The sequence below is a fragment of the Lampetra planeri genome, chromosome 37, assembly GCF_965212315.1.
Source record: "Lampetra planeri chromosome 37, kcLamPlan1.2.h2, whole genome shotgun sequence".
In the NCBI taxonomy this organism is placed as follows: domain Eukaryota; kingdom Metazoa; phylum Chordata; class Hyperoartia; order Petromyzontiformes; family Petromyzontidae; genus Lampetra; species Lampetra planeri.
Window position 1 is genome coordinate 5174487 of NC_136143.1, and position 27193 is coordinate 5201679.

The window sequence follows — 27193 nt, forward strand, 5'->3', positions numbered from 1 at the left end:
GTGGTGACAGACGACTTCTGATGAGTCCCCCCGAGGGCCCGGCTTGGGCGATATAAATATTTTTTCTCGGAAAAACAGCCTCTCCCCCAGCAAGTAAAACCTCACGGCGAAAGGCAACGCAACGCGGAGTCTCACGTGGCGTGATGGGGGAGGAAAGTCTGCGAGCAATCTGCGGAGCCCTGAAAGGGCCCCCCCTGCTAAGCTTGCCGCGCATTGCTTAGCCGCCCCCGTTCGCCAATCAAAGCCGCGCGAGATCGACGGTTCGAGGGGGTGGATAAGCGCGGCCCTGCAATCGCTGGTCCGCGCGACTGCCGGCAAGGGCGGGTGGGGGGCCTCCTCGGATGTTTGGCCTACTCTTCCCCCTCCCCCCCACCCCCGGTGGGCAGATATTTCGGAAGAGGTGGGAGAGTGCCCACAATTTAACCCCACCAAACATCAGATGTGACCTGGGTGGACAGAACTGAGGTTGAAGGGGAAGGTGGGGGGAGTTATAGAAACTTGCGCCAGCGTTTCACCGGCCGCGCCAGGCAAACGACCAGAGCCGCCATCTAGATCGCAAGTCCAGTGTACTGACGACGACACACACGGCAGCATCCCGCATTCAAAGTACCATAAAATACATGAAGAGGTTTGTTGGGTTAGATCACGTAAATATATATAAATGCGTCATTAAACCCGCCACCACCCGAAACAGCCAACTAGTAATCTGACTGTCGCCTGATGAAGCTGGTTATCATTACTGGCAAAGCGTCGTACTCAGATTGTAAATGTCGTGGCTTGGCTTTCCAACACACCGGTGTGCTGTACTAGTACACTACACTATACACTACACTATACACTACACACTAGTGCTGTACTAGTGACGAATTAGCATGTTCTGTTTACGTGACAACCCTTACTAGTTGGCTGTCGGGTGGTGGCGGGTTTTACGACACATTTATAGATTTACGCGATCTAACCCATCAAAACCTCCATTTTGGATGATATTGGTCGCGAAAGCCTACGTGTTAATACTATAAATATACATTGTTTGCATTCCAGTTTGATTTTCATGACAGGAGTGTCAATGCAGTATACCCATGGGGATTGTCTCTTTAGCTGTGATCGGTTCATTGACGTTTGTTTACTCGCAAAGTGCCATGAATGCATCCGAACTCGTCGGATCTCGGAAGCTGAGCAGGCTTGAGGCTGGTTATTACTTGGATGGGCAAACACCAGGGCTTTCCAGGTGTTGTGAGGCTTTGACTGTCGAGGTAAACAGCAGATGGCAGTGTTGAGCATCATCCCCTTGGGTATTCGTATATGTATTGCATGTTGAACTTATTTCGCCCCGTATGTCGCCGACCGTGCTAATCGGAGGTGCGGGACAAACTAATCAGACAAAAAATAAACACCCGTTAGTAGAATTGGCCAAACATCCCAATGTAGCAGGGCCCTCCTGAACAAATAAAAAAAGTCTCAATGAAACTTTCCTCTGCAAATTAATTGGCATTACTATTACTGTACGAGTATTGTCAATGCCCTGGGTAAATATAGCTTATAGCAAGCCACAAGTTATTGTGGTGAAACATCAGTGTTTCACAGAGCGATGGGGAAAAAGCATAGATGCGGGAAAGGTTGTTATTAAATCGCGAGACATCGCCAACTGGTAATTGGCAGAGAGGTAAAAAGATATATATACGCGCATCCAACATTATTTTGTGTTCGTTACGCGTGTCGGTGGCAATTTGAGTCGCGCTGAAGGGAAAAAAAAGCCGGTGAAACTCGCCAATGATTTAATTTGCCAATTACATTTAAACATTTTCTCGCGCTGTCAGCACACGCGGGCGGGGAGGGGGTGGAGATGCAGCCCGGCTCACCGCGGCATTGCTTGCTTTGCTGTACTGCCGGCCGACTCGCCTCCACTACAGGGGGAGCTCTGGTGGGTACTTTGGCCTACTCTTCCAACGCATGCCAGATGGGTCTGGCGGGATGTACGTGTGTACGTTGAACTTCTTTCGGCACCGCACGCAGCCAACCATGCTAATCAGAGGTGCGGGGGAAGGACAAGAAACTGAAGACAAACAGTAGTTCTAAGGGAATGAAATATAGGATGGGAGTACCCACACTTTACCCCACCACTAACGACCCCCACCACTCACGACTTGCGGAAGGGGGGTGGGGTGGGGGTGGCATTGAATAAACTAGCCATTTACACTATGAGATCTCTTTTACCAGTGGCAAAATATAATAGTAGGTTTTTACCCTTTTAACTGGTGTCAGTTTTGTACCAGTTAAAAGGGTAAAAACCTACTATTAAACTAGCCATTTGTTTCAACTGCCATTTAATTCAATTGCAAGATCAGTGTGTATGTTGTATGTTGAACTTCTTTCGCACCGTATGTCGCCAACCATGCTAATTGGAGGTGTGGGGGAAGGACAAAAAATGAAACACAAAAACCAGTTCTGAATAAATGAGTTTAAAATCTAGATTTAAAGTGCATTGCTCCAGCGGCTTCCTAAGATCGGACAGAAGAGCATTCCAGACGGCCACAGAAGCGCATCTTAAAGCACGGGCAATGCGGTTAACCATCTTTGTTCGATGGCCAGCAGCCAAAAGCCGCTGCTGCGAGGAGGAGCGGAGTTCTCGTGATGGTTTAGGCTCCTTGGCGAGATCAGCGAGGTGTTGTGGTTCATTTGTGGCAATCACTTGGCGTGTGTAATGAGTGCGACCTTCTCACGACGTATTCGTTCGTAAAAACCGGAAAGCCACTGCAGCTGGGCGTGCAACTCTATGGACACGGCGGGATCGCGCGATGCACGGAACGTCACGTGCCGGAGCTGCTGACCATTCCACGCGGCGGCAATACCTGCGTCGTTCCCCGGCACATTCTCAACGCGTTCTTGTTCGTCGAGCCTTGGGGAGGACGCCTCGCCATCACACGTTCCCGACTGCTGCTGCTGCTGCTGCCGCTGCTGAAAAACGGCAAGCAACGCAGAGTTGGGGGGGGTAAAAATAGAAAATAATATCAATCTTGATTTGAAGCTTTCGTGACTGCAGGAATCCATACTCTTGTTCTTTCGGGAAAGTAACGTAGGTAGAAGAAAAGATAATAAAAGAACACGACGTTTCGGTCGCAACATGAGCGTCCGTCATCAGGTGAGAAAGAATAATCTGCTGTTGTGGCTTTATATAGGCACGGGACGGGGGGGGGGAGGTTTGTAGAGTCGTGGCTGCAGGAGTTCACGGGGGGGGGGGGAGAGGGGGCAGGGTTTGTGGGGTGCAGGGACGGGTGGGGGCTGGAGAAATCAGCATGTCCATGAGCTTTAATTAGTCAACGAAAACAGCACGGGTGGGTGGGTGAGTGAAAATCACAGCAGTCAAAACTTGACGTGGTTTATCACGTCCTTGCGATGATTGCTCAATCTGAATCCATCTTCTCGATTAAAGTTTTGTCTGTGTTGCTATATCTGTAACATCTGTAAATCTGCCTCTGCCTCGTGAGTAGCGGCACAGCGCCACGCGCCGTGCTTCTACGTGACTTTACTGAAAGAACCAAGAAGCATGGGGCCCCCCCAAGTAGCTCGAGAGGAAGGAAAAGATTCCTGACAAACAGTCAACAACACGCGCAAGTTATCAGGTCAAAATCGAACACTAATAAATATTTTACGTATATATTGTAATCTCTCTCGTCCCTATCTTGTCTGCATCCTCTCTTCTATCATCTTACGCATCTATATTTTTGTCTGCATCTCCTTTATCCCACCACGTCCGCGGCTCTCGCCGATATCTCTTCTCTCATCTCACTAAACATCTCTCTATCTCGCGTCTACATCTCTTCTTTAAACTCACGAGTACTTTTTTTCAAACCGAAATGTGGGCCCCCCCCCCAAAAACGAATTTCAAATTTGTTGTTGTTCCACAGTTGCCGAGCACCGGTTCAACAGGGGCCCCAAAAGCACGGTTGACTACGTATGGCGCGAAAGAAGCTATTCGTACAGACGTAAATGGCCAAGCGGCCAGTAACAACCAGCACTGTTGCGGTTGCTTCCGCGACCGTCTGGAACGTTCTTCATTCCGATATTAGGAAGCCACTGGAGCTATGCGCTTTTAAATCGTCTAGATTTTAAACTCATTTCTCTTTAAATGCTTTTTTTCTTTCGTTTGTTGTCCTACCCCGCACCTCCGATTAGCATGGTCGGCTACGTACGGTGCGAAATAAGTTCAACATCCACATTGGACTTGCACTCCAGAGGTCGCCAATTCGATTCCATCTCCCGGCGCGGAGGTAAAAAACAAATGGAACTTTTTTTTCAATCCTTCCCCACCACCCACACCTGATCTGTCCACGGAGCAGTTTAGATGGCTACATCACGGTCAAGTTAATTGGCAGGATCGTGAGTGGTGGGGTAAAGTGTGGGTGCTTCCACCTCTATTTAATTGTTTTCAAGAACCGATTTTCGTGTTTAGTTTTCTCTCCTTCCTCCGCACCTCCAAATAGCGCGGTTGGCCACGCACGGCTCCCAAAGAGGTTCTACGCACGTTCAAAAACCTGCCAAAGCGGCCAGTAACAATCAGCACCGTCGCGTTTGCAAATCGTTCCTGGTACCGGCGCTGGATAGGCACACCTGGGTGTCGGCGCCATTGTTGTCGCAGGTGGCGCCCAATGTCCCCTTGTTGTTGTTGTTGTCGTCGTCGTCGTTGTTGTTGGCGTCGCTGCGGTCGCCTGCCTGCCAGGAGGACCCTGCCTGCTTGGGAGAGGGCATCAGGCTGATGCCGCTGATGGCCCTTCGCTCGAGGTACTGCGACGACGGGCTGACGATGACCAGCGAGCTCACCACCGATGCCATTCCCTGTGCGCGAGAGAACGACGGACGGGGACGTTTTTTTGACGGGGTGGGGTTTTTTTTCTCCCTTTGCCGATGCGCGGCGTTGTCTACGAATCGGTGCGGAAGGGATTCATAATAGAGCTCGTTTAAAAAAAAAAACAATGTGACTTGTACAGAAAGGTTATTTGGACAAGCGGTTAAAAGGTCATTATGATGATAACGACGTAGCAATTCACATTTTGCGAGGCGCATTTCATCCGTAGATCACATTGCGTGCGTATGGAAAGCAGGAAATAATAAACAGAACCAGGGTAAACGCCCCCCCCCCCCCGCCATTGAAATAGGTAGTTGAGCCCCCCCCCCCCCCCCCCGTTATCCCCGTGCGGCACAAGAAGACGACCGAGCACGTGGGGTCTGCAAGCGGGCATTCGTCTGCCTGTTGAGGGTGGGGCGATGATTTCCGGTACAGTTATGCGGAATCCCTAATGAATAATTTGCTGTAATGTGTTACGATGAGAATGCTTCCGTGAAAAGCAACGCATACATCAGAACAGACGATTGCCTGTAAGTGGCTGCTACAGAGACGGAATTCCACCGTGGGAAATGATAAGTTGTTCAACTTGTTTAAATAATAACATTAAAAACAGGGGAAGTTTTGATGAGAATAATCTCGAAGTTATTTCTCCCACTTCCTAATGGAAACGCACGCAATGGACTTCCTTCACCGGCCAAACTCCCTTCACCATCGACACGAGCGCCGCGTGACGTTCACGTTTCCTCGTGCGGTGACTACGAGACGCAATGAAGTGTCGTGGCATCGCTCGACTTTGCTGTTTTAAGTGACAAAAAATTAACCCGTAAAAACAAAGTTTTTCACTATAAGTCCTTTATAGGCGTGGCGGCTAGAGTCCTCTCGTCCTCTGGCTTGAGATGGCTGCCACCTATGGGTCAGATGATTGCCTGCCACCATTGAGCAATTGGTAATTAAATATAATAAAAACAAATTCCTTAAAAGTGTAAAATTTTGGGGAAAAAATTTCACTTAAATTAATTGTCACGCACAACGAGTCTGTGTGGAAAATGTCGGCTCGATTGGATCACGGGAAGTGGGTTCAAAAACGATCGAAAGATTTGCACGGTCGTAATCGCGCAAGCAAGCAAGTTAACTTAATATAAATGATTTAAAAACGCAACAACGAAAATGTGAAAGTGTCTCCCTGTTCACACGACCGCTTGGGTGGCACCCACCGTGGCTGGGTGGCCTTAACGCCGCTCGTCTACTAACATTGCGCATGCCACCTTTGCATTATTTACACCGTGCCTCCACGTGCACAGTGGCATCCCGAGGCGCCGAAACCACGTGGGTGTTTGAGAATGTCAGAAGATCGCTCGTAAAGGAAGTGATGGCAGGCTATGGTATGGCTCGAGGGCCCCCCAACAGAGATGACCGTGCCAAACCCGCCCGGTGCTCATCTGAGCAAGGAGATGATTTGACTTCCCACAAAGTGGTATTTATTTTACCAGCCCACCTAGGAGTTGATCGATGGGTTGAGCCGAACCCCCAACCAGGATCTGAACTTACGACCTTTCTGGATGTGAGGCTCCCACTCTCAACAACATGTGCCAGCTGTGCGCGTTGTTTTGTTTGTTTCGGTTCGTTGAGGTGACCAAAATAAAAACGCTCTTCTTTTGAACGGCTGAAAAACGATGGTTGCAACCGTGTGTTTGTTTTCGCGGTCGGTTGGGCCGAACGTCGCTGGGTGCCGCGTCCAACGTCTTACTCCGCGTGCTGGGAGCTTCCTCAGAGACCATTCTGCTCTTGAGGAAGCTCCCCAGCACCTGGAGTGAAAACCACACCGTCAATGAGAGAGATGTTCCACGTGCGCGTGTGTGTGTAGCGTTGAATTCTCTCGCGCCGTACGTAGCCAACCGTGCTAATCGGAGGTGCGATTAGCATGTTTAGACTGTTGGTGCGGTGGGTCAGCGCAACAGTGCTATGAACTCTGCAAGATAAGTTTTATTTATTATGGCCACCCGGCTAGCATCAGTGGCGAGCGATGTCTGAACTGGGTCTGAGCCTCCCAATCTACTTCACCAACCTGCGCTGATCAGCGTGGTGGAAGCACGGTCAAACGATCCACGTGACCAACAGCGTTGGGAAGCCTTCAATCCAGCACCCGATTGATAAAGCTATTAAAAACGATGACATTTTGTATTATTTTCACTGTTGCTATTATTTGTATAGTTTAAGCAGGTTGTGTTGCAGTCGCGTAATGGGTAAAGGACACTTGACCTGCAATCCAGAGGTTTGCCGGTTCAACCTCGCGCCTCTGGCCACCCGGTCGTACAAACGGGTGCTCCAAAGTAGTCGACCAGTCGGCAAGCGTTCGTCGTCGTGTGGTGGGGTAAAGTGTGGGTACTCCCAGCTCTATGCAAGACGTCCAGCCGACGTGGAAGAGTAGGCCAAAAAAACACGATACCGCCCGCTCCTTCAAATGCCCTTCTTGGCAGGAGTGGTAACGAGAAAAAAAATGGTCCTTCCTGCAGTCAAAATCAAACCCCGGGAGTAGTGGTTGTCAATGGGAACACGCCACATAACACGTGGCGTTAGGCAACGTCTCAGCGAAGGGTAAAGACAGCTGTTGGGAGGGCGAAGCTTTGCGGGTTTGCGGCTCTTCTCACTCCGCGGGGATTACACGGGAGTAATCTAACACGGCTTTATTGGAACACGAACATCACCATTAACTCTTGCAGTCTGACACATTACCGTATCGTTTTTGAAGGGAAGAACAAACAAATAAAGCATCCCCCCCCCACACACCTTCAGAGGAATTCGCCACCAACGCGTCCTTTGTGACGCAAACAAGGCGGCCGTAAATGGTGTAAAATAGCCATCAGAGGGTCTTCACGGTGACATGTGATATATTGGCGCTGGATAGACGTTGGTGCACGTTTCTTCCCGGCGGTCGCGAAGTGGCAACGCTCCAAAGGGAACCGGGCAATGGATGTGCAGCAGCAGCAGCAGCAAAAAAAAATGAGAAGTCAAGAGTCATCATACTCGAGGTGTTTTGTGCTCGGAGATTGTGCGCTATGCCCCACCTGCTGTATTTGTAGGACATTGCACATTTTTTGGGGAAAAATTAAAGCAGATCTGTGGTGGTGGTGGTGGTGGTTGGCCCCATTGGGGAGCCTAACTAGAAGTTGTTTGTGCGCCACGGTGGCTGGGAGATGTTAACTACCTCGCCTGGTACACAGGAGGTCGTGGGTTCGATCCCAACCATGACGCCTGCATATTTAGATTTTGCATGTCTCTCTCTTCCCGTGGTCACGTGAATTTCCTCCGGGTTTTCCCTCCGCATTTAGAATCAACGTCACGAGCTTAGACGATTTGGCTGCAATATATTTCCACGTGATAAGCCACTTTCGTTGGGCTATCATTTGTGGCCAGGTCGCTTCTGAAAAAAGAGCTGTATAGCTCAGTGGGCCTTAACTGGTAAAATAAAATTAAATAGTTTAAGGTTTGGTGTTCATGGCAAGCATACTGAATATTCAACCCAGAAGTGGCTGGATCGGTTCTACATCCCGCCGCGGCAGTTGAAACAAAAGTTCAAGTTTATTAAATCACCCATCACCCACCTGCGTCCAACCAGCCGTATGAATGGGTTACACCAGTTAGTCGATCTGCAATTCGTGTGTGGCGAGGTCAAGTGTGGGCACTCCCACATCTTCCACCGTGGAAGAGGAGGCCAAAATCCCCTCTAAGGGAGCTCTTATTACTAAACTTATTTGTTTTACCAGGTAAGTCCCACTGAGCGCTAGAGTTCTTTTTCAGAAGCAACCTGGCCACAAATGACAGCTGAACGAAGCGGCTTATCACCAAGTGGAAAATTTATAGCAGCCAAATGCTCTAAATGCGTAATGTCTAAGTGATTTATTTTGTTCTATTTCTACCTACGTGACTTACCGAAAGAACCAAAGAGTATTGATTCGAGATTTTGAGGGAAAAACCGGAGGACCCGGAGAAAAATCCACGCGACCACAGAGAGAACACGCAAACTCCAAATATACATGCATCAGAGTCGGAATCGAACCCACCACCTCCTGCACACCAGGCGAGGTAGTTAACATCTCGCCACCGCGGCACCATGTGGAGTGGACGTTGAGGTGATGGTGCCAGGCCAGGAATGAATGGACAGAGACTCGAAGGAGGAGGGCAGAGTCCACGCGATTCGGCCGACGATGCCAGGAAGAGACAAATAAGAGAGAGAGTTAGGGAGAGCAAATCAAATATACCCTCAAATAGCACTCTCTAGTAGTGGCCCTTCTGCCAGCAATAGCCTGCGTAAATGTTTGGAATGCTGCACCTTTACCTTTTGGCCTTGACTTTGATTTTTAAAAAGTGATGTTGATGCATGTATAGGTTAAAGTAAAGAATAATCCGATCGACTAAAGCATATTTATACTGCAGACATGGAACAGGCCTCTGCTTGTATTTACTTTTACCTATTAGCAACGGGCACGAGTCCCCGGCACCTCCGATTAGCGCGGTTGGCTACGTACGGCGCGAAAGAAGTTCAACGCACACGGTGCATACACACTTGAGCCGCGAGCAGACGGTGTACAGGGCAGCACGGGCTGGCACGGTCAAAGGGGACAGGCTGAGTGGTGTGAGGAGTAGCTGCGAGGTTGCCCAGCGTGAGTTCCACGACTCTCGTTATAAACCCGGCCAGTGGTAGTGGTGGTGGTGGTGGCGGCCGCCAATTGGAGGCCCTCGGCAAAAATAGTGTTATCGTGTTGGGGGGTTCGGGGCGCGGGGCTGGAATTTATAAATGTATAAAAATCCAAGCGAGATGACAGAAGGGACATGTGGACGAGAGAAGCAGATGGAGTGAGATTGGGGAAATGTAGACACTTTACAGAGATGTAGTGAGATGAGAGGATAGAGATGCAGACAAGATAGAGATCAACCGGCTTTTTAATTTTTCGATGTAAAGCTTTCGTGACTGCAGGGATTCATCTCCTTGGTTCTTTCGGTAAAGTCACGTAGAGTGGAAACAATGAAAATAATAAAATAAAACATAATAAAATAATTCTCACGACGTTTCAGCCACAACGCAAGCAGCCGTCCTCAGGTGAAGAACAGGTCTGTCGGGGAGACAGCGTCAGACGTCAGACTCTGTCTCCCCGACAGACCTGGTATTCACCTGAGGACGGCTGCTTGCGTTGTGGCCGAAACGTCGTGAGAATTATTTTATTATGTTTTATTTTATTATTTTAATTTTTTCCACTCTACGCGGCTTTTTAATGTCGATTAACTTTATTAGCGTCTGAATCCGAGCTTGTGTTTTGCCCACGCCTCATTTTGCCATGTACTGTATGAATGAACGTTGAACTTTTTTCGCACCGTACGTAGCCGAGGCTTGCTGATCGGAGGTGCGGGGGAGGGACAACAAACCAAATGCCAAAAGCAGTTTTAAAGAAAACGAGGTTTCAATCGAAAAATGAGATTTCAATTTTGAATGAATCAAGGGCCCCTTTAGCTGCTTGAGAGGCCCTGAGCTTTCTCGCGGGTTGCTTAAGCCTAGCGCCACCACTCAACCAAGTTCAAGTTCATTTATTAGGCATAGCCCTGTGAGCCATTCGGCTCTTGAATCGGGTGCAACCGCAACAAACAAAAAACAAAAACATGAACAAAAAACATCTTAAAGTGAATATGTGACTAAGTGCAAACAGAAAATCCAAGAAAAGACAGCAAAATATTGCAGGAAAAGCACCGTACACCAACGCTGTGTGCAAAAATCCCAGTGGGATGCAAGTCAAACAACAACAACAACAACCACAAGACAACTTAGATTAAGGCCATCAGTCTAACTCTGTACTACAACAAACAAACATGGCTACACCAATACACTTTTCGAAATCACCAAAATAAAGCCATGAAAGCAATGAAACAGCGATCATAGGAACTGTGACGGAATTTTCACAATAAACGCACAAGTGGATGTCCGCTCCGTACGATCACTGCCGCCGCTCTTGTCCTTCCCGACACCTCCGATTAGCACCGTTGGCTACGTGCGGTGTAAAATAAGTTCGACATGCATACATCTACAAAGGGGGGGGGGGGGCTTACGGGGAGAGAATGGGACAGAGCCTTGCACATGACGTCGACCAGAAAGAGAGAGAAGGACTGGCAACGTTGTGGAATATTATATTCGAACGATCCGGCTTGGCCTTTGAGCCAAAGCTACTTTTGAACTCCAAAAGCAAATCCAAGCGTGATAACAAAAACTATATATATACACACTGTATATGTGAATATAAGGGATGATAAATATATGTGTACACACTGTATATATATAACCCTCCAGAGCTCTCTCTACAAACAGTAGAGAAATCTTCATTTCTAAACACATCGGTGGCGGGGGAGGAGAGGCAAACATTCGCATCTCTTTGATAAGCCCCAATTTGTTTGGCCTTGTGACCGCCGCGGTCAGGAAACGGATGTAAATTAAGCGCTCTTCACGCAGAGGAAAAGACGATTACCACATTGTAGCTATCATTTGCTCTGACTGGGGTTGAGCATTTTGGTGCTGACCACTTTAAAATAAGAAAAGGGAAAACATTTTCTTGGTTCTTTCGGTAAAGTCACGTAGAATGGAAATAATAAAATAATAAAAATAAAACATAATAAAATAATTCTCACGACGTTTTATTTTTATTCTTTTATAATTTCCATTCTACGTGACTTTACCGAAAGAACCAAGAAGATGAATCCCTGCAGTCACGAACGCTTTAAATCGAAAATTAGGGAAGACATTTATCAAGAACACTTGAAAAATGTGTTGTTGTTTTTTGCTCTGGTCTTGTTGTGTCGCTGGATCGTGAGAAGTGTCGATGGCTTTGGTGGGGAGGCCTTCATCCAGCAAGGAAGAAACCCACGACGAGTCTGATTTCTCTGACAGGTTCCCGCTGCCGCGACGCGATGCTTGGTAGCAGCACTCACCGGGGGACGTGCGATCGAGAGGACGCCGTTTCGATTTTGTCCCCCCCCTCCACCTGCCGTGGCAGTTGAAACTTTAAACAATGGGGACAAGTTTCTAGAGTCCACCACCCCTCACCCGCCTCTGTCCACCCGCATGTTTACAGGGCGCCGCGGTGGCGAGATGGTAACTACCTCCGCCTGGTATTAAGGAGCTTGTGGGTTCGATCCCGGCTCTGACGCCTGCTGTATATTTTGAGTCTGTGGTGTCTCTCTGTCTCTCCACGTGGTCGCGTGGATTGTTCTCCGGGTTTTGCTTCCACGTTTAGGAACATGCGTTTAAAGTATTTGGCCTCTATACAGTTTCACACGACGAGCCACTCCGTTGGATTATCATTTGTGGCCAGATTGCTTTTGAAAAATAACTATGAAGCTCAGTTGGGCTTTATCTGGTCAAATAAAACACATTCCTGTGGAGGGAGTTGGTCGGAACGTTGGGTTGCTCGGTCAATGGCCAGGGTCAACGGCGGCGTGGTGTATTCCGCAAATATGGTGAACCAGGTGGTTCCTACCAGTAAAATAGATCGTTTAGGTTGTACAGTAAATGCGTAAACACCACAATTGGTCCATGGACAGGTTACGTGTGGCGGGATAATGTGTGACCCCCCCCCCACTCCACTTCTTACAAGATGTCCGTCGAGCGTGGAAGAGTAGGCCAATGTACCCTCCAGAGGGCGATCCCCAGAGCCACTGCTACCATTGCAACAGCAGCAGTGGCTCGAGCAAGTAATTGCAGGGCGGCGCCTTTATCCATAGCCGAGGACTGTGGAGGGAGTTTGAATGCAGTGCAGGCTTTAGTACTCATTAATACTGGTTAAGTGCAGGCGTGGCAAATTAGGCAATTTGCTTGACACTGGCTATCTTTCCATAGCGCGCAGTTTATCACTGCGATCCAAGGGGAGCTTGGAAAAGATACATTACGGTCAATTTGTTGCGTGTGTTTGTATCAGCACGTGTAAATATGTAGACGGCTCATTAATAATGCAGACGCAACGGTACAAGCCTCTGCTGTGGGAATGCAATAAATGGACACCGTGAAATAAATATAGAACATTTGTCTGCTGAGAGCAAAAGAGGAAATTAAATGCTTGGAGGGCATTTGACCCACAATGCAAAGGAAAAAAAAACATCTCCACTAAGTCGAGATGTTGTATTTGTTTACCGCGTGTACGCCGCATACATCACCTAACACTGTAACTCGTAGCAAACAACAACAAAAACATTCCGAGCATGCAGTTCCCGAGTCTGGATGTTGTGTAATGTAACCGCGACCAACCGAGGTCAGAACGCATCGCCGCATTTGCCAGAACGCACTAAATCCTGCGGGCACGGCAGAGGGTAGTGGTGGTGGGATTGGTGGGGCTAGTGGGGTTGGTGGGGCTGGTGGGATTGGTGGGGCTAGTGGGGTTGGTGGGGGTGGTGGGGCTGGTGGGGGTGGTGGGGCTGGTGGGGGTGGTGGGGCTGGTGGGGCTGGTGGGATTGGTGGGGCTAGTGGGGTTGGTGGGGCTGGTGGGGCTGGTGGGGCTGGTGGGGCTAGTGGGGTTGGTGGGGGTGGTGGGGCTGGTGGGGGTGGTGGGGCTGGTGGGGCTGGTGGCGTTGGTGGTGGTGGGGCTAGTGGGGTTGGTGGGGGTGGTGGGGCTGGTGGGGCTGGTGGGGTTGGTGGGGTTGGTGGTGGTGGGGTTGGTGGTGGTGGGGCTAGTGGGGTTGGTGGGGGTGGTGGGGCTGGTGGGGCTGGTGGGGTTGGTGGGGTTGGTGGTGGTGGGGTTGGTGGGGGTGGTGGGATTGGTGGGGCTAGTGGGGTTGGTGGGGGTGGTGGGGCTGGTGTGGGTGGTGGGGCTGGTGGGGCTGGTGGGGTTGGTGGTGGTGGGGCTGGTGGGGTTGGTGGGGCTGTTTTTGTTGCTGTTGCTAAAACAAACACACTCACACGGGCAAAAGGATGAAAGCGCAGCCCTGAAATTGCTCGCTCACGACACTTCTGACGGAAAGGATTCCCACCACGAAGGACCCGTCCCACCTCCCTGGCTGAAGGGGATACTTTGCCGAATTTCCCACTGTGGCCAGGCGTCGTTGAAGAGATGGGAGTAATCACCCACACTTTACCCCACCGAGCAACTAAATGCGATGTAACCCATTCATGCTGCCGGGGTAGACGGAGGCAGAGGGTCAAGGATGGGGGCGGGGGGGGTTGGTGGTGGATAGGGGGCTTAAGAAACTCGCCCCATTGCTTGAACTGCCATCTAAGAAAATCGGATCGATCCGGCGAGCCGCCGTTGCAAGTCCAAAGTGCTGCCCGTTACGCCTCGACTCGCTCCACGCCCATTCCTGTTCTGTAGAAGCCACAAGTCAACGTTGCTCGATAGAAGGTCGCATCCCCTCCTCCACCCTCCTCCTCCTCACTCCTGCTTCGCTACCCCACGTGATCAAGAACCTCCTCCACCACTTCCTCCTCCTCCTCCTCTCCCGTACAATATGTGCCATCAACTCCCTGTTCAATAGGGTTGCAACTTGCGGGGACAAAAATCACGTAGGAGGGGAGGAATTTGAGTGATAATGCTCGCATTCATATTGTCCCCGTAGAATAACGGCACATCTCACAGTACAGGGAGTTTTTGTTTGTTTGCACCTAGGGGACCCCCGGATGGCAGCTGTCCCTGTGCGGCATACGGTGACTCAGTTCCGGCCTGCAAGTGAGCATTAGTCTGACAGCATGGGAGGGGGGATCGATGATTGTCATCCCAATTGAGTAATTTGTAAGTATTTGTTTTAAAATGTGACAAGTTAGGGGCCTGAATACAACACGACTTGAGTTGTGTGTTACGCAGCAACTGAAAAAACGTGGAACTTTTATTTTATTTCCCTGGAACAATTTTACAGATTTTCCAGGACGGACACGACCTCTGTGGCCGTCTGGAACGCTCTTCCGATATTAGGGTGTCACTGGCGCTGTGCACCTTTAACACATCTACATTGAAAACTTTTTTTTACAACTGCTTTTTGTGTTTAGTTTGTTGTCCTTCCCCCGCACCTCCGATTAACACGGTTGGCGACGTACGGTGCGAAAGAAGGTATACATGCATATGTATACACATACAGAAAGAAGACGAACCTGATCAAACTTGGACAGGTGGCAATCCTACTTGTTCAAGTCCAGGCTCAAGGCCATTCTCCTATTCTTCTCGCCGTGTGTGGGGTGGCTCCTTCTCCTCGGATTACGAGCGAATTCTGGCCTCTAGCGCATGTGAGTTAATGCGGGAGTCCTGAGCAATCGTTCGTCTGCTGTTAGCATCCTGTCGGGCAAGAATTGAGTGTGTATGCCGACCACGTGATGGATGCTTACGACGAGTGTAATTGCCGACAAACGCGTGTTTTTAACCTCACCGTTTGTAATACAGTGCAACTTTGTCGCGTCATTTTATTTAATTCAACTCTTCACGGGGGGGGGGGGTATATATTTGTATTACTGCGTTGAGTTGCAAGCATTGCCGTCGCGTTCTGCCGTGACGTTTTGTTTTTACTGCATGACCCTGCTCAGGTTCCCGAAGAAGCTTCCGGAGCGAAACGTCGGACGTCGTGTGAACAAAAATCGACCGCGTGGCACGACCCTAAAGACGCTTCGGAGAGCCGTGCACAGCGCAACCTAAAACAAAAATCGACTCAATAATATAAATGTATTTTATGTTTTACACTGATTGAATTATGTGAATCGCGGTGGTGTTCGAGAAGGGCTAGAGATATATTTTCCTGCAGATTTGCTTTTTTCTTATCCCTCAGAAATAATTTGCTGCTCTCAAAGGGCATGGTTATTGGACAGGCTGAGGCGAAAGTGATAATAAACTCCGTTAAGTCTCCTGTTAAACGCTTAAATAATATATATATATTTTTTTAACTTTTTTTAAACACGCTTTTATTAAATGTACGACTCCAGGAAGTGGCCCTGAAGCTTACCATAACGTAAGGGACCGTGGCCAATTACAGCCAACGTCCGTTGACCGTGGAAAATTAGACCCAAGCCGAAACATAACATATAAAGAAGAATGTTTAAAAATGTATATTTTGATGACAGAATATAGTATTGTCATCAGTATGACATAAGTATACCAAGTTTGCAGTCGATACCACATTGGAAAGTGTGTTAAAATTGAGTTACAAGATTTGAGGATACAACAACAACGACAACAACAACAGAGTGAGTTAAATAAAAGCGGGTAAAAATAAACAATTAAAATATGCGATCCACGTCATCAGTGAACCAAGTGATTTACGTCAAAGTTGCGCGCAACATTAAAGTTGCAATATTGCTTTCCAGGGGAGAAAATCATAACAGCATTTGCACAATCGCGTTTGACAGTGCCATAAATTGTTCATCAGGAGTTTTCGACACGATGTATTTCGGTACAGGTTCATCATTAGTTATAGCAGCATGCGGTGGCGGTGATGATGGTGGTGGTAGCGTTGGGCAAAAAAATCTAATACTGATGTGAATCAACGCTATTATACATACGTATGAAAAACCAGAATAAGGTGTTGCTCTTTCTGGCAACAAAACGATTGTTAAGATGTTCAAACGCCAAACAGATACCGTTTTGCACGGAATCAAGTCTGCATTGACCACACACACAGTGCTTGTGGTGAACGTGCAAACAAAACACTCTGTGATTATAATGTATGGATGGCATTGTCTTTGAAACTCATTGGCCTACACCATATCCTTGTGCTCCATGGCCTGTCAGACCAGAGAATAGCGGCAAAATGTGAAACAGTACAAAATCAATGAACGTATCAGATCATTCATAGCTCGTGTTGAGCAGCAATATCATGGGATACCTTTTTATTTTACCAGTACCAAAGTAAAAAAAAAATTGTAAAATGTAAAAAAATTATTTACCCTTTCTGTATGTGTCATGAACTTCTTTCGCACCGCACGCAGTCAACCGCGTGCGAATCCGAGTTGCATAAGAGTCTCTTGCGCGGTGCCTTTCAGCCGGTGTATATAGAATGTCAAGTTTTGGTTGTCTCACCCACCCTCCCCCGCCCCCCTTTTGGTGACGCGAGGGCGACTCGCCTGGCGCCCTCGTGGAATGTGTACATCGGCCGTACCGTGGGGCGGGGGGGGGGCGGCGTTTTCACGGAAGGCCTCCTCTCCGTGACAGACGAGAGATTACGCTGCGCGTGCGTGCGTGCGATGTGATGTCATGCCGTCATACAGGCACCGAAAAGCTTTTACTTTAGTTATTTATTTTTGTTCGTGTGTGTGTGGGTTTTTTTTTAAAAGCCGGCTCACCAACACCCACCCCCCCAGTAAGTAGCGTTCGTTGCGCGCTTCTCAAGGCAGAAGTTGTTGTCAGTCTCGTCGCCTATCTGCCTCGTGAACAACACTTTGTGACCACAGCTGACAAAAATGCACCCCCCCCGCCCCCTCCTCCTCCCACCCCCGGTCAGTGACCACGTTCTTGACCTCTGGCCGCTAATGCCTCGTGTTCAACACACGTGGCACAAAGAGACATCTCTCGCCCGTTCCTCTCTCTCTCTCTCGATCTCCCTCTCGCCTCTCTCTCTCGATGTTACGTGTTGCGTCAAATGCGTTTAATGAAACCGTCTGTCACCATTGATAACAGCCCTCCCCCCCTCCCTCCCCAACCTCCCTGTCAAGGTTGATCGGTAACTGCTGAAAGTGTGAGTGTACATTGTGCTGGGCCTGTGTGCACGTGCTTGTGTGTCTGTGTGTGTCCCTTGTGTGTGTGTGTCCATTGTGTGTCTGTGTGCACGTGCGTGTGTGTCTGTGTGTGTCCCTTGTGTGTGTGTGTGTCTGTATGTGTCCCTTGTGTGTCCCTTGTGTGTGTGTCTGTGCGTTTGTGTGTCTGTGTACACGTGCTTGTGTGTCTGTGTGTGTCCCTTGTGTGTATCTGTGTGTGTCCCTTGTGTGTGTGTGTCTGTGTGTGTCTCTTGTGTATGTGTGTGCATTTGTGTGTCTGTGTACACGTGCTTGTGTGTCTGTGTGTGTCCCTTGTGTGTATCTGTGTGTGTCCCTTGTGTGTCTGTCCCTTGTGTGTGTGTGTCTGTGTGTGTCCCTTGTGTGTCTGTGTGTGTCCCTTGTGTGTGTGTGTCTGTGTGTGTCCCTTGTGTGTCTGTGTGTGTCTCTTGTGTGTGTGTCTGTGCGTTTGTGTGTCTGTGTGCACGTGCTTGTGTGTCTGTGTGTGTCCCTTGTGTGTATCTGTGTGTGTCCCTTGTGTGTCTGTGTGTGTGTCTGTGTGTGTGTCCCTTGTGTGTGTGTGTGTCTGTGTGTGTGTCTGTGCGTTTGTGAGTGTTGGCGGAGCGGTAGTACAACGTTTAGCACGCTGCGCTAGGAACCCGGCGACCCGAGTTCGATTCCCCATCACGGCCAACACCAGTGACGATTATCTGAGCCGGTGCTGAACCTCCTTCCCCTAGGTCGGCTCAGCCTCAAATGAGTACCTGGGGCGATGTGTAAACATCGTCACTGGGGAGACAAAGACGACCGGGCGTGGTGCTGGCCACTCAACACCTCGGGTGCCGTTCCGACCGTCATAGGTGCTCGCTAACAGCACTTGCCCCAACAGTCTGGTAAGGCTATACGGGGGGATTTTGTCTTCGTTTTTGTCTGTGCGTTTGTGAGCGTTGGGGAGCCGTAGTGCATCGGTTACGAACCCGGCGACCCGAGTTCGATTCCCGCTCACTGCCAATACCAGTGACAATTATCTGAATCGGCCCTGGCCGACAGGTCGATTCAGTCTTAAATTAGTTGTTGCAGCCATCCCCGGCCTTAATAGGTGCTCGCTAACAACATTTCCCCCGAAAGTCTTGATGGCTATAAGCGGATCTTTGTCTTGTGTGTGTTTGTGAAGAGCAGTGGGTTACGTTATTTTTTAAACATACCTTGTACAATGCATAGCTTATCTTGAGCCTAGAATGGTGTGGCTTTACATTATTTGTTTTAGGTGTTAGTTTATTATACATTCCAGCGTATACAATGTTATTGGTTGTCTTGGAAACTGTTTTGTGATTGTAAGTTTACGTAAGCTGCTACCTATGACTCACAGAGAGACCCATAGGCTCACACAGAGACCCATATACTCTCAGAGAGACCCATAGACTTGACAAACACCGGATGCTCACATTTAACTTGTCGTGATGCTAACTTCACGTGTGCAACTGCTGCCTTTCGGCTCAGCTGTGCTTCTTAATTATATTGGCGCTTTGGGACTTGCTCTACGCTTCTGTATGTAGGTTGAACTTCTTTTGCACCGTTCGCATCTTATATTGCTAATTCTGCAATATCAGGAATACATGGTGATAGCTGTGGTGAGCGCACTGCAGTATGAACATATTCACCTTAGTTTGTGTCTCGGCTATGGTTAAGGGGCCGTCCATAAATGACGTCACGCGATTTTGGACGATTTTTGACCCCCCCCCCCCCTCGTCACACGGCGTCACAAAAAGTCAGACCCCCCCCCTCAAATATGACGTCACAAAGCTCTTCCCCCCCTGCCCCCAAAATAAAACATGCTTCAAATCGCTTTCAACTATTGTCATTGTAGTGCGTATTTAATGTGGCGCTGCACTCTGATGTTGTAGGAGAAAACATTTATTAAAAGTATATTTAATTAAGTAGAACGCGTTGTCCATATTTATTTAAAGTTGCGCATTTTGATGTGACGTCACATTTTTCCAACCCCCCCCCCCCTCGTCACGCATCGTCACAAATGTCTGACCCCCCCCCCCCCCCCCCAGGTGCGTGACATCATTTATGGACAGCCCCTAACATCAGCGGCGAGTGATGTCTGAACTGGCCCTGGGCCTCTGCAAGGGCGACTCAGCCTTAAATAAATACCCAGTGTAGTGTTTATGCATCACAACTCGCTCTGGTGATGCCGTGATGGGCCGATCCAGTCCAGATATCACCAACAGTTTGCCGTGGCCCCGGAATTAAATTCTGGCCGTGGAGCTTCTCGGCGTGGTTGCGCTAACCACTGCACCACTGCACCACTGCTCTAACCACTGCACCACTGCTCTAACCACTGCACCACTGCACCACTGCTCTAACCACTGCACCACTGCACCACTGCTCCAACCACTGCACCACTGCACCACTGCCCAAACCACTGCACCACTGCTCTAACCACTGCACCACTGCTCCCCTGCTCTAACCACTGCACAACTGCACCACTGCTCTAACCACTGCACCACTGCACCACTGCTCCAACCACTGCACCACTGCACCACTGCTCTAACCACTGCACCACTGCACCACTGCTCCAACCACTGCACCACTGCACCACTGCCCAAACCACTGCACCACTGCTCTAACCACTGCATCACTGCACCACTGCTCTAACCACTGCATCACTGCACCACTGCTCTAACCTCTGCACCACTGCTCCCCTGCTCTAACCTCTGCACCACTGCACCACTGCACCACTGCACCACTGCACCAACCACTGCACCACTGCTCTAACCACTGGACCACTGCACCACTGCTCTAACCACTGCACCACTGCTCCCCTGCTCTAACCTCTGCACCACTGCACCACTGCGCTAACCACTGCGCTAACCACTGCACCACTGCTCTAACCACTGCACCACTGCACCACTGCTCTAACCACTGCACCACTGCACCACTGCTCTAACCACTGCACCACTGCTCTAACCACTGCATCCCTGAACCACTGCACCACTGCTCTAACCACTGCACCACTGCTCTAACCACTGCACCACTGCACCACTGCTCTAACCACTGCACCACTGCACCACTGCTCTAACCACTGCACCACTGCTCTAACCACTGCATCCCTGAACCACTGCTCCAACCACTGCACAGACATTTTTGACGATGTGTGACGAGGGGGGGGGGGGTGTTTGAGAAATGTGACGTCACGTCAAAATGCGCAAATTTAAATAAATGTAGAATTGTTATAACAACACTAATTGTTATAACAACACTCCTACAACATCAGAGTTCAGCGCCACATTAAATACGCACTACAATAACAATAGTCTAAAGCGATTTGAAGCATGTTTTATTTTCAAAATGGAAATATGGTTTTGGGGGGATGGGAGGGGCAGAGCTTTGTGACGTCAAATTTGAGGGGGGGGTCTGACTTTTTGTGACGCCGTGTGACGAGGGGGGGGGGTCAAAAATCGTCAAAAATCGCGTGACGTCATTTATGGACGGCCCCTTAGCGCACCGCACTATGACCGCCGGAACAGCCTGCGTTTGATTCCTGGACCCCGTGTCCCATTGGTGGCGAGTGACATTCCGGGCGTCCACGTCTCATCACCAACCCGCATTGCCCGGCGTGGCGAAGTGTGGTCAAACAACTCCCTTCACCCACTGAGCAGATCGACAAAGCTCTGTACACACATATCACGGACAATCAAATCCCGCCCTCTCTCTCTCTCTCTCAGCAGGACCGCACCGATGCGCCATGCTGACATGCAGAAGACGGGTGTTAAGTGTGGAAAACAAGAACCCACTTAAACGTCTCTTTGCGAGTGTGAATACACCCCCACAGGGCTTCATCTGTGGGCTCCGGCGTCTAGCGGGGTGCAAAATATACCTGGCGATGAGCATTCGCCAGTCCTTCTGTTGTTACCCTTGGCAAAAAAACAACTGGCGGCGGAGGGGTGGGTGGGTGGGTGTATGGGGGAGGTGTTGCCTTGCCCGCTCACGCACCCCCCGATGTGAGAGGCTGTCCGTGCGTCGCCTTTGGTGGAAAGTGAGGGCCCATCGCTGCGAGCGACATCGGGACACGTACACTCGCTCGTCGGCGACCCGCCGAGTTGTTTTGACAGCGCGATATTTTGTTACACCTTTCGGGGACTTTTGAAAATCCCCTTGACAAAGGCTACCGCGTATATGTTTCCGCTGTTGTAAGAGTAAAACTCTCTTGACGTATTTTTTTAGGGGTTCTGAAGTTCGGCTGAAACGTCGGGCATCGTGCTGAGCAAATGCGCCTCTGCGGCCGTCTGGAACGCTCTTCCTTCAGATATTAGGAAGCCACCTGGAGCTGTGCACTCTTGAATCCAGATTGAAACCTTATTTTTGTCGAACTACTTTTTGTGTTTAGTTTGTTGTCATTCCCCCGCACCTCCGATGAGCACAGTTGGCTACGTAGGGTGCGAAGGAAGTTCAACTTACATAGAGTGCATGCGCACGCATCGGAGAGATCGACCTTACGAAAGATACCCATTCATCCACACGACGGAGATGTGGCTGCGTTCAGATCCTACGTAAATCTGCGTCGATGTATCTATCTATTACTATGGTCAACAACAAAAAACGTTTTTTTCTGGCCTGGACTTTTGCAGCTGTTTTAGACTAATTTCAGGGTGCTGATTCCAAATCTGATCTCAGATTTGCTCTATCACATCATTTTATGCTATCGGCATACCCCATTTTCATTGATTTTACCCGAAATTAACTCTGTCACTTATGATTGCAAGTTGTTGCGAGTCAGTGACTGCTTTAGTGTTAAAATATGGTGCTGTATTTTTAGGATAGTGTGTTTATAATATCATTTTATGTAGATATCCACATTTATTGAAAATGCAATATTTGATATCTCAAAAACCTGATGTGATAGACAAAAACTGATTCCAGATTTGGAATCAGCTTTTGTCTATCACATCACCCCAAAATTACCTTAAGACCGTTGGAATACCTTATGCCAGAAAAAGTGTGCTGACCAGTGTTATAAAAGCGCGGCGTTACGTTTGTCTGTATGCTAAGTTATGAGAGCCTTTCCGAAGGCCTGAATCAAAAGTTATAGAAAGTGGACACCCCCCCCCCCTCCCCAGATTTGGAGGTAAAAAGTTGATCCAACGAGTTTACTACGATTGTCGACCCTCCCCCCTCCACCAAAAAAATATAACTCCCTCCCCCTCTAAATTTCGATTTAAATCTTTCATGATTGCAGGGATTCATATTCTTGGTTCTTTCGGTAAACTCACGTAGAAGGGAAATAACAAAATAATAAAAATAAAACATAATAAAATTCTCAATATGTTTTATCATTATTTTATTATTTCCCTCCCCCTCCCCCAACTTGTCTTTACTTTATTATGTTGCAGGTATATATGCCTCCACACCCTACATACGATAGAGTATATAGTATTATCTGCACATATTGGGAGGGGGGGGGGGACATCAGTGGGGGCGAGGCACGAAGCGCCGAGAAGCCCTCAACAGGAGTCACGGAGTAAAGGCAGTCGCACGCCACCGAAATTCGTGTGAACATGAATCTTGGAAGCCGCCGTGGCGGATTGAGAAGCAGTGCGTTGAGCCGTCAGCGCTCTGGTGGTGTACTCGCTTTGTGTCCTGGCTTGTAATCCTGGCGATCAGCTGCGCATTGTGTGAACAGAGTTCTCAAGCGTAGCCACTTGATGGATGCAGCCGGCCACCAATTGGCTATTGGAGAGGGGAACGATTTTTTTTACATAACGTTTACATTTTTTTTTAAAATAAGTCTGACTCTGAGAATGAACAATGAAAGTCGTTCATAGAGACGAGGCATTCCGTCGTAAGCGATGGAGAAAAGTGAACACCATGGACTTGAATAGGGGCAGTGTCTGAGCAGTGTGGAATACAGATAAGAAATACATTTATCTGAATAAGATCTCTAAATGATTAGTAAGGTACGTCAAAAACGAAACTTTTTATTATACCAGCTAAGGCCCCCTGAGCTATGTAGCTCTTTTTCAGAAGCGACCTGGCCACAAATAATAGCTCAACGAAGTGGCTTATCACGTGGAAATGCATGGCATCCAAATACTCTAAACGCATGTTGCTAAATGTCGAGGTAATACCCGAAGGACATGGAGAAAAATCCACGCGAACACGGGGAGAGAACACGCAAACTCCAAATATACAGCAGCAGGCGTCAGGGTCGGGATCGAACCCACGACCTCCTGTATACCAAGGCGAGGTAGTTAACATCTAGCCACCGTGATGATGATGATGAGAGAGAGAGAGATACACGCAAACTCCAAATATACAGCAGCAGGCATCAGGGTCGGGATCGAACCAACGACCTTCCTGTATAACAGGCGAGGTAGTTAACATCTCCTAGCCACCGCGGCGTCCCTGTAGGAACAAATACAAGTACAAAATAATAATAATAATAATAATGTGCAAGCTTTTGTTGTCAACCCGTTGCTGGTTGAAGGCCCACTGGTGCCTTCCAGTTAAGGCGGTTGTTTGACCATACTTCACCACCCTGGTCAGTGCGGGTTAGCAAAAGAACTGGCTGGGTGCGGGCAGGAACCCGTTAATGTTCGTTACTTCCATGGCTGGGGATCAAACTCAGGTCGCGAGGTTCATCGCGCAGTGCACTACCCACTGCGCCAGCAAATCCAACACTCCGGGAGCAGGGTTGTAGGTGAATGTTTTTGAGTGACAAATTGTCCGAAAGTGTTATTAAGTACACGATGAATCATCAACGCACTCGAAGGTGTGAAGACCCATATACATGTCACAGTGTGAAACAATTTACACTGCCAAAATTACACAAACTGTCGAGTTAACCATTTAATTAACAACAATACAAGCATCGCGCAAGCAGCAACGTCAGAGCTGACGACGACGGGGTAATCCTACGGATCATTTTTCTTAATTAAAAGTTTAGGAGCGAACGTGAAATATTCCGTACATGTGTTTACCCCCCTCGATTCCCCCCCCCCCTCCTCCCACCGCTCCCAGCAGCGCGTGTGGTGGTTTCAGCCACTTGTCACGGCGTGAGAGATTGGCAGGGATTAACATTCCGGGAACGCAATAAGCGACGGCGATTACAGGCGCGCGACGACGTGGGCCCTCATGCGGGTGGTTTTCAGCAGCGTTTTGCACACCTGGTCCATTGCGCTACCTGCACAGGCTTTACCCTACAGCATGACACCTGGTTCATAGCGTTACCTGCACAGGCTTCACCCTACAGCATGACACCTGGTTCATAGCGTTACCTGCACAGGCTTCACCCTACAGCATGACACCTGGTCCATTGCGTTACCTGCAAAGGCTTCACCCTACAGCATGACACCTGGTCCATAGCGTTACCTGCACAGGCTCCACCATACAGCATGGCACATGGTCCATTGCGTTACCTGCAAAGGCTTCACCCTACAGCATGACACCTGGTCCATAGAGTTACCTGCACAGGCTCCACCATACAGCATGGCACATGGTTCATAGCGTTACCTGCACAGGCTCCACCATACAGCATGGCACATGGTTCATAGCGTTACCTACACAGACTCCACCAATACAGCAGCATGGCACCTTGTCCATACAAATAAAGTGGTGCTGCTGCTGCGTCAAGAGTGGTCCAACAGCAACAACAAACTCAACACATGAATGAATACCACTTGACCTCAAAGGAATTAATATACAATAGGCAACTGTTCGGGCAATATCCATTCTTCATAGAACGCATTAAAAAGGAAAGGAATCATCGCCAAAAACATCGCCTATTACATGACTCTGGAATCTTATTTGAAACTGCTTTTAGAGTGTTATTTGCTGTCCTTACCCCGCACCTTCGATTAGCACGGTTGGCGACGTACGGTGCGAAAGAAGTTCAACGTACATACGTGTATGCTTCCTTTGGGTGAGAGGGACGGTGGGTTTTTTTTTTGGCGAACGTGTAGAATTTTGAGTGAACTATGAAGCGATTTAAATTTCTCCCTTTAGAATGGGATGGAGATGTAACTGCCGTCCGGGGAGCACTTTCTTCAAGCGGGCAGTTGGTGGCACAAAGATCCATGAGTTGGAATGTCGGACGCTTTCTTGTGCCTTTTAATTCTGTGCAGAACTCCACGATCTATGGCTAAACGTGGAAAAAAAGTGGGGTTATTTTTTTTTGCTTTAACATTCATCTCGTTTTGTCGTTTCCAATTCCTTGGTTAATAAAAAATAAATGACGAAGAGCAAGCGGCTCGCAAAAGGTTGCAAGTTTAAAAACCTGGTTCGTGGTTGAATCGACTAATCATCACTCGGGGGGGGGGCTGGTCGATAAAATAGTGAGGGTGGGGATTTGGGGGGACGATCGAGAACGTCGCATTCCGCCTTAGCCACAGTGCGAGTCCGATCTCACTTGCAAACTCATTCTCTCACCGCCCAAAAAACCCCTCCTCGGTCGCTTGCCAGCTGCACAACACCGTTTTACAGTGCAAGTAACGATAACAAACGCAGTGCTTTTTGGATGCTATTGGATATACTGCGACTGCCAAACTGATGAAGTCATAGAGGGGGATTATCTGAAGCATCGCGGTGCCGGCACTGAGAGCCTGAATGTGGGCAACTGATTTGCGAGCAGATTACGAGCGGCTGCGTGGCCAAAAGCAAAAAAAAAATCCCAACTCGGGGGGGTGGAGGGGGGGGACAAAGCGAGGTGGAGTGAGCTTAGGTGGTGGTGGTGGTGGCGTGTAAGTGCGGGCGGTGGTGTAGCGGTTAGCGCAACTGCGCTTCGAACCTGGCTACCCGGGTTCGATCCCCGCTCACGGCCAACACCGGTGACGATTATCTGAACCGGTCATGGGCCTCCCCTAGATCGACTCAGCCTCAAATGAGTACCTGGTGCGACGTGTAAACATCGCCACTGGGGAGACAAAGGCGGCCGGGCGTGGTGTTGGCCACACAACCCCCTCGTGTGCCGTGCCGGCCTTTATAGGTGCTCGCTAACAGCACTTGCCTCTACAACCTGTTAAGGCTACACGGGGGGTCTTTGTGTGTACGTGTGGAGGTTTTGTTCATCTCAATCAGCTGCTTGTTTACGACCGCAGATCGCTATCTGCAGCCGCTTGTCACTCGGTTAAAGATAACCGCTGGCTCCCTACGCCTGGCGTACAGCCCCCCCCCCTTCCTCTTGCTCTGTCAACATTTCTCGCTCCATCGGCGGCCAGGTATAGGAGGACCCATTGATGTGTTTTCGTCGTCAGGGGCATCTTGCCAAGACACGCGAACCTAGCTCGTCCGTAACCCCGTGCCGCCGTGCAAGTCCCGCGTAATATTGATTTTTGTTGCTGTTGTTGTTGTTGTTGTCTTGTTTTTTCGCGAAAGTATGACGCCCAAATGCTGCGGCTGGCCCAGGTGCGAGTGTTAGTGCTGACACCAAACCTGGTCCACCCGAGTTCGATTCCCGCTCAGGACCAACACCTCCGATTACACTGGTCAACACACTTTTTCTGGCATAAGGTATTCCAACGGTATTAATGTAATTTTGGGGTGCTGATTCCAAATCTGGCATCAGTTTCTGCCTATCACATCAGGTTTTTGAGATATAAAATATTGCATTTTCAATAAAAATTGCAGAAGAAAAATAGTAAATAAATGTGGAT

General features: G+C 49.0%; 1 protein-coding gene across 1 annotated transcript in view; it reads right to left on the reverse strand.

Moving 5' to 3' along the window:
- LOC144730826 (uncharacterized) overlaps positions 1-27193 on the reverse strand; it is a 58509-nt gene that overhangs the window by 18414 nt on the left and 12902 nt on the right. The window contains exons 2-3 of the mRNA XM_078611601.1: positions 4609-4833; positions 2850-2955 (exon numbers count right to left, since the gene is read on the reverse strand). Of these exons, the coding sequence (XP_078467727.1) occupies positions 2850-2955; positions 4609-4830 (328 nt within the window). The 5' untranslated portion in view covers positions 4831-4833. The remainder of the gene's footprint in view (positions 1-2849; positions 2956-4608; positions 4834-27193) is intronic.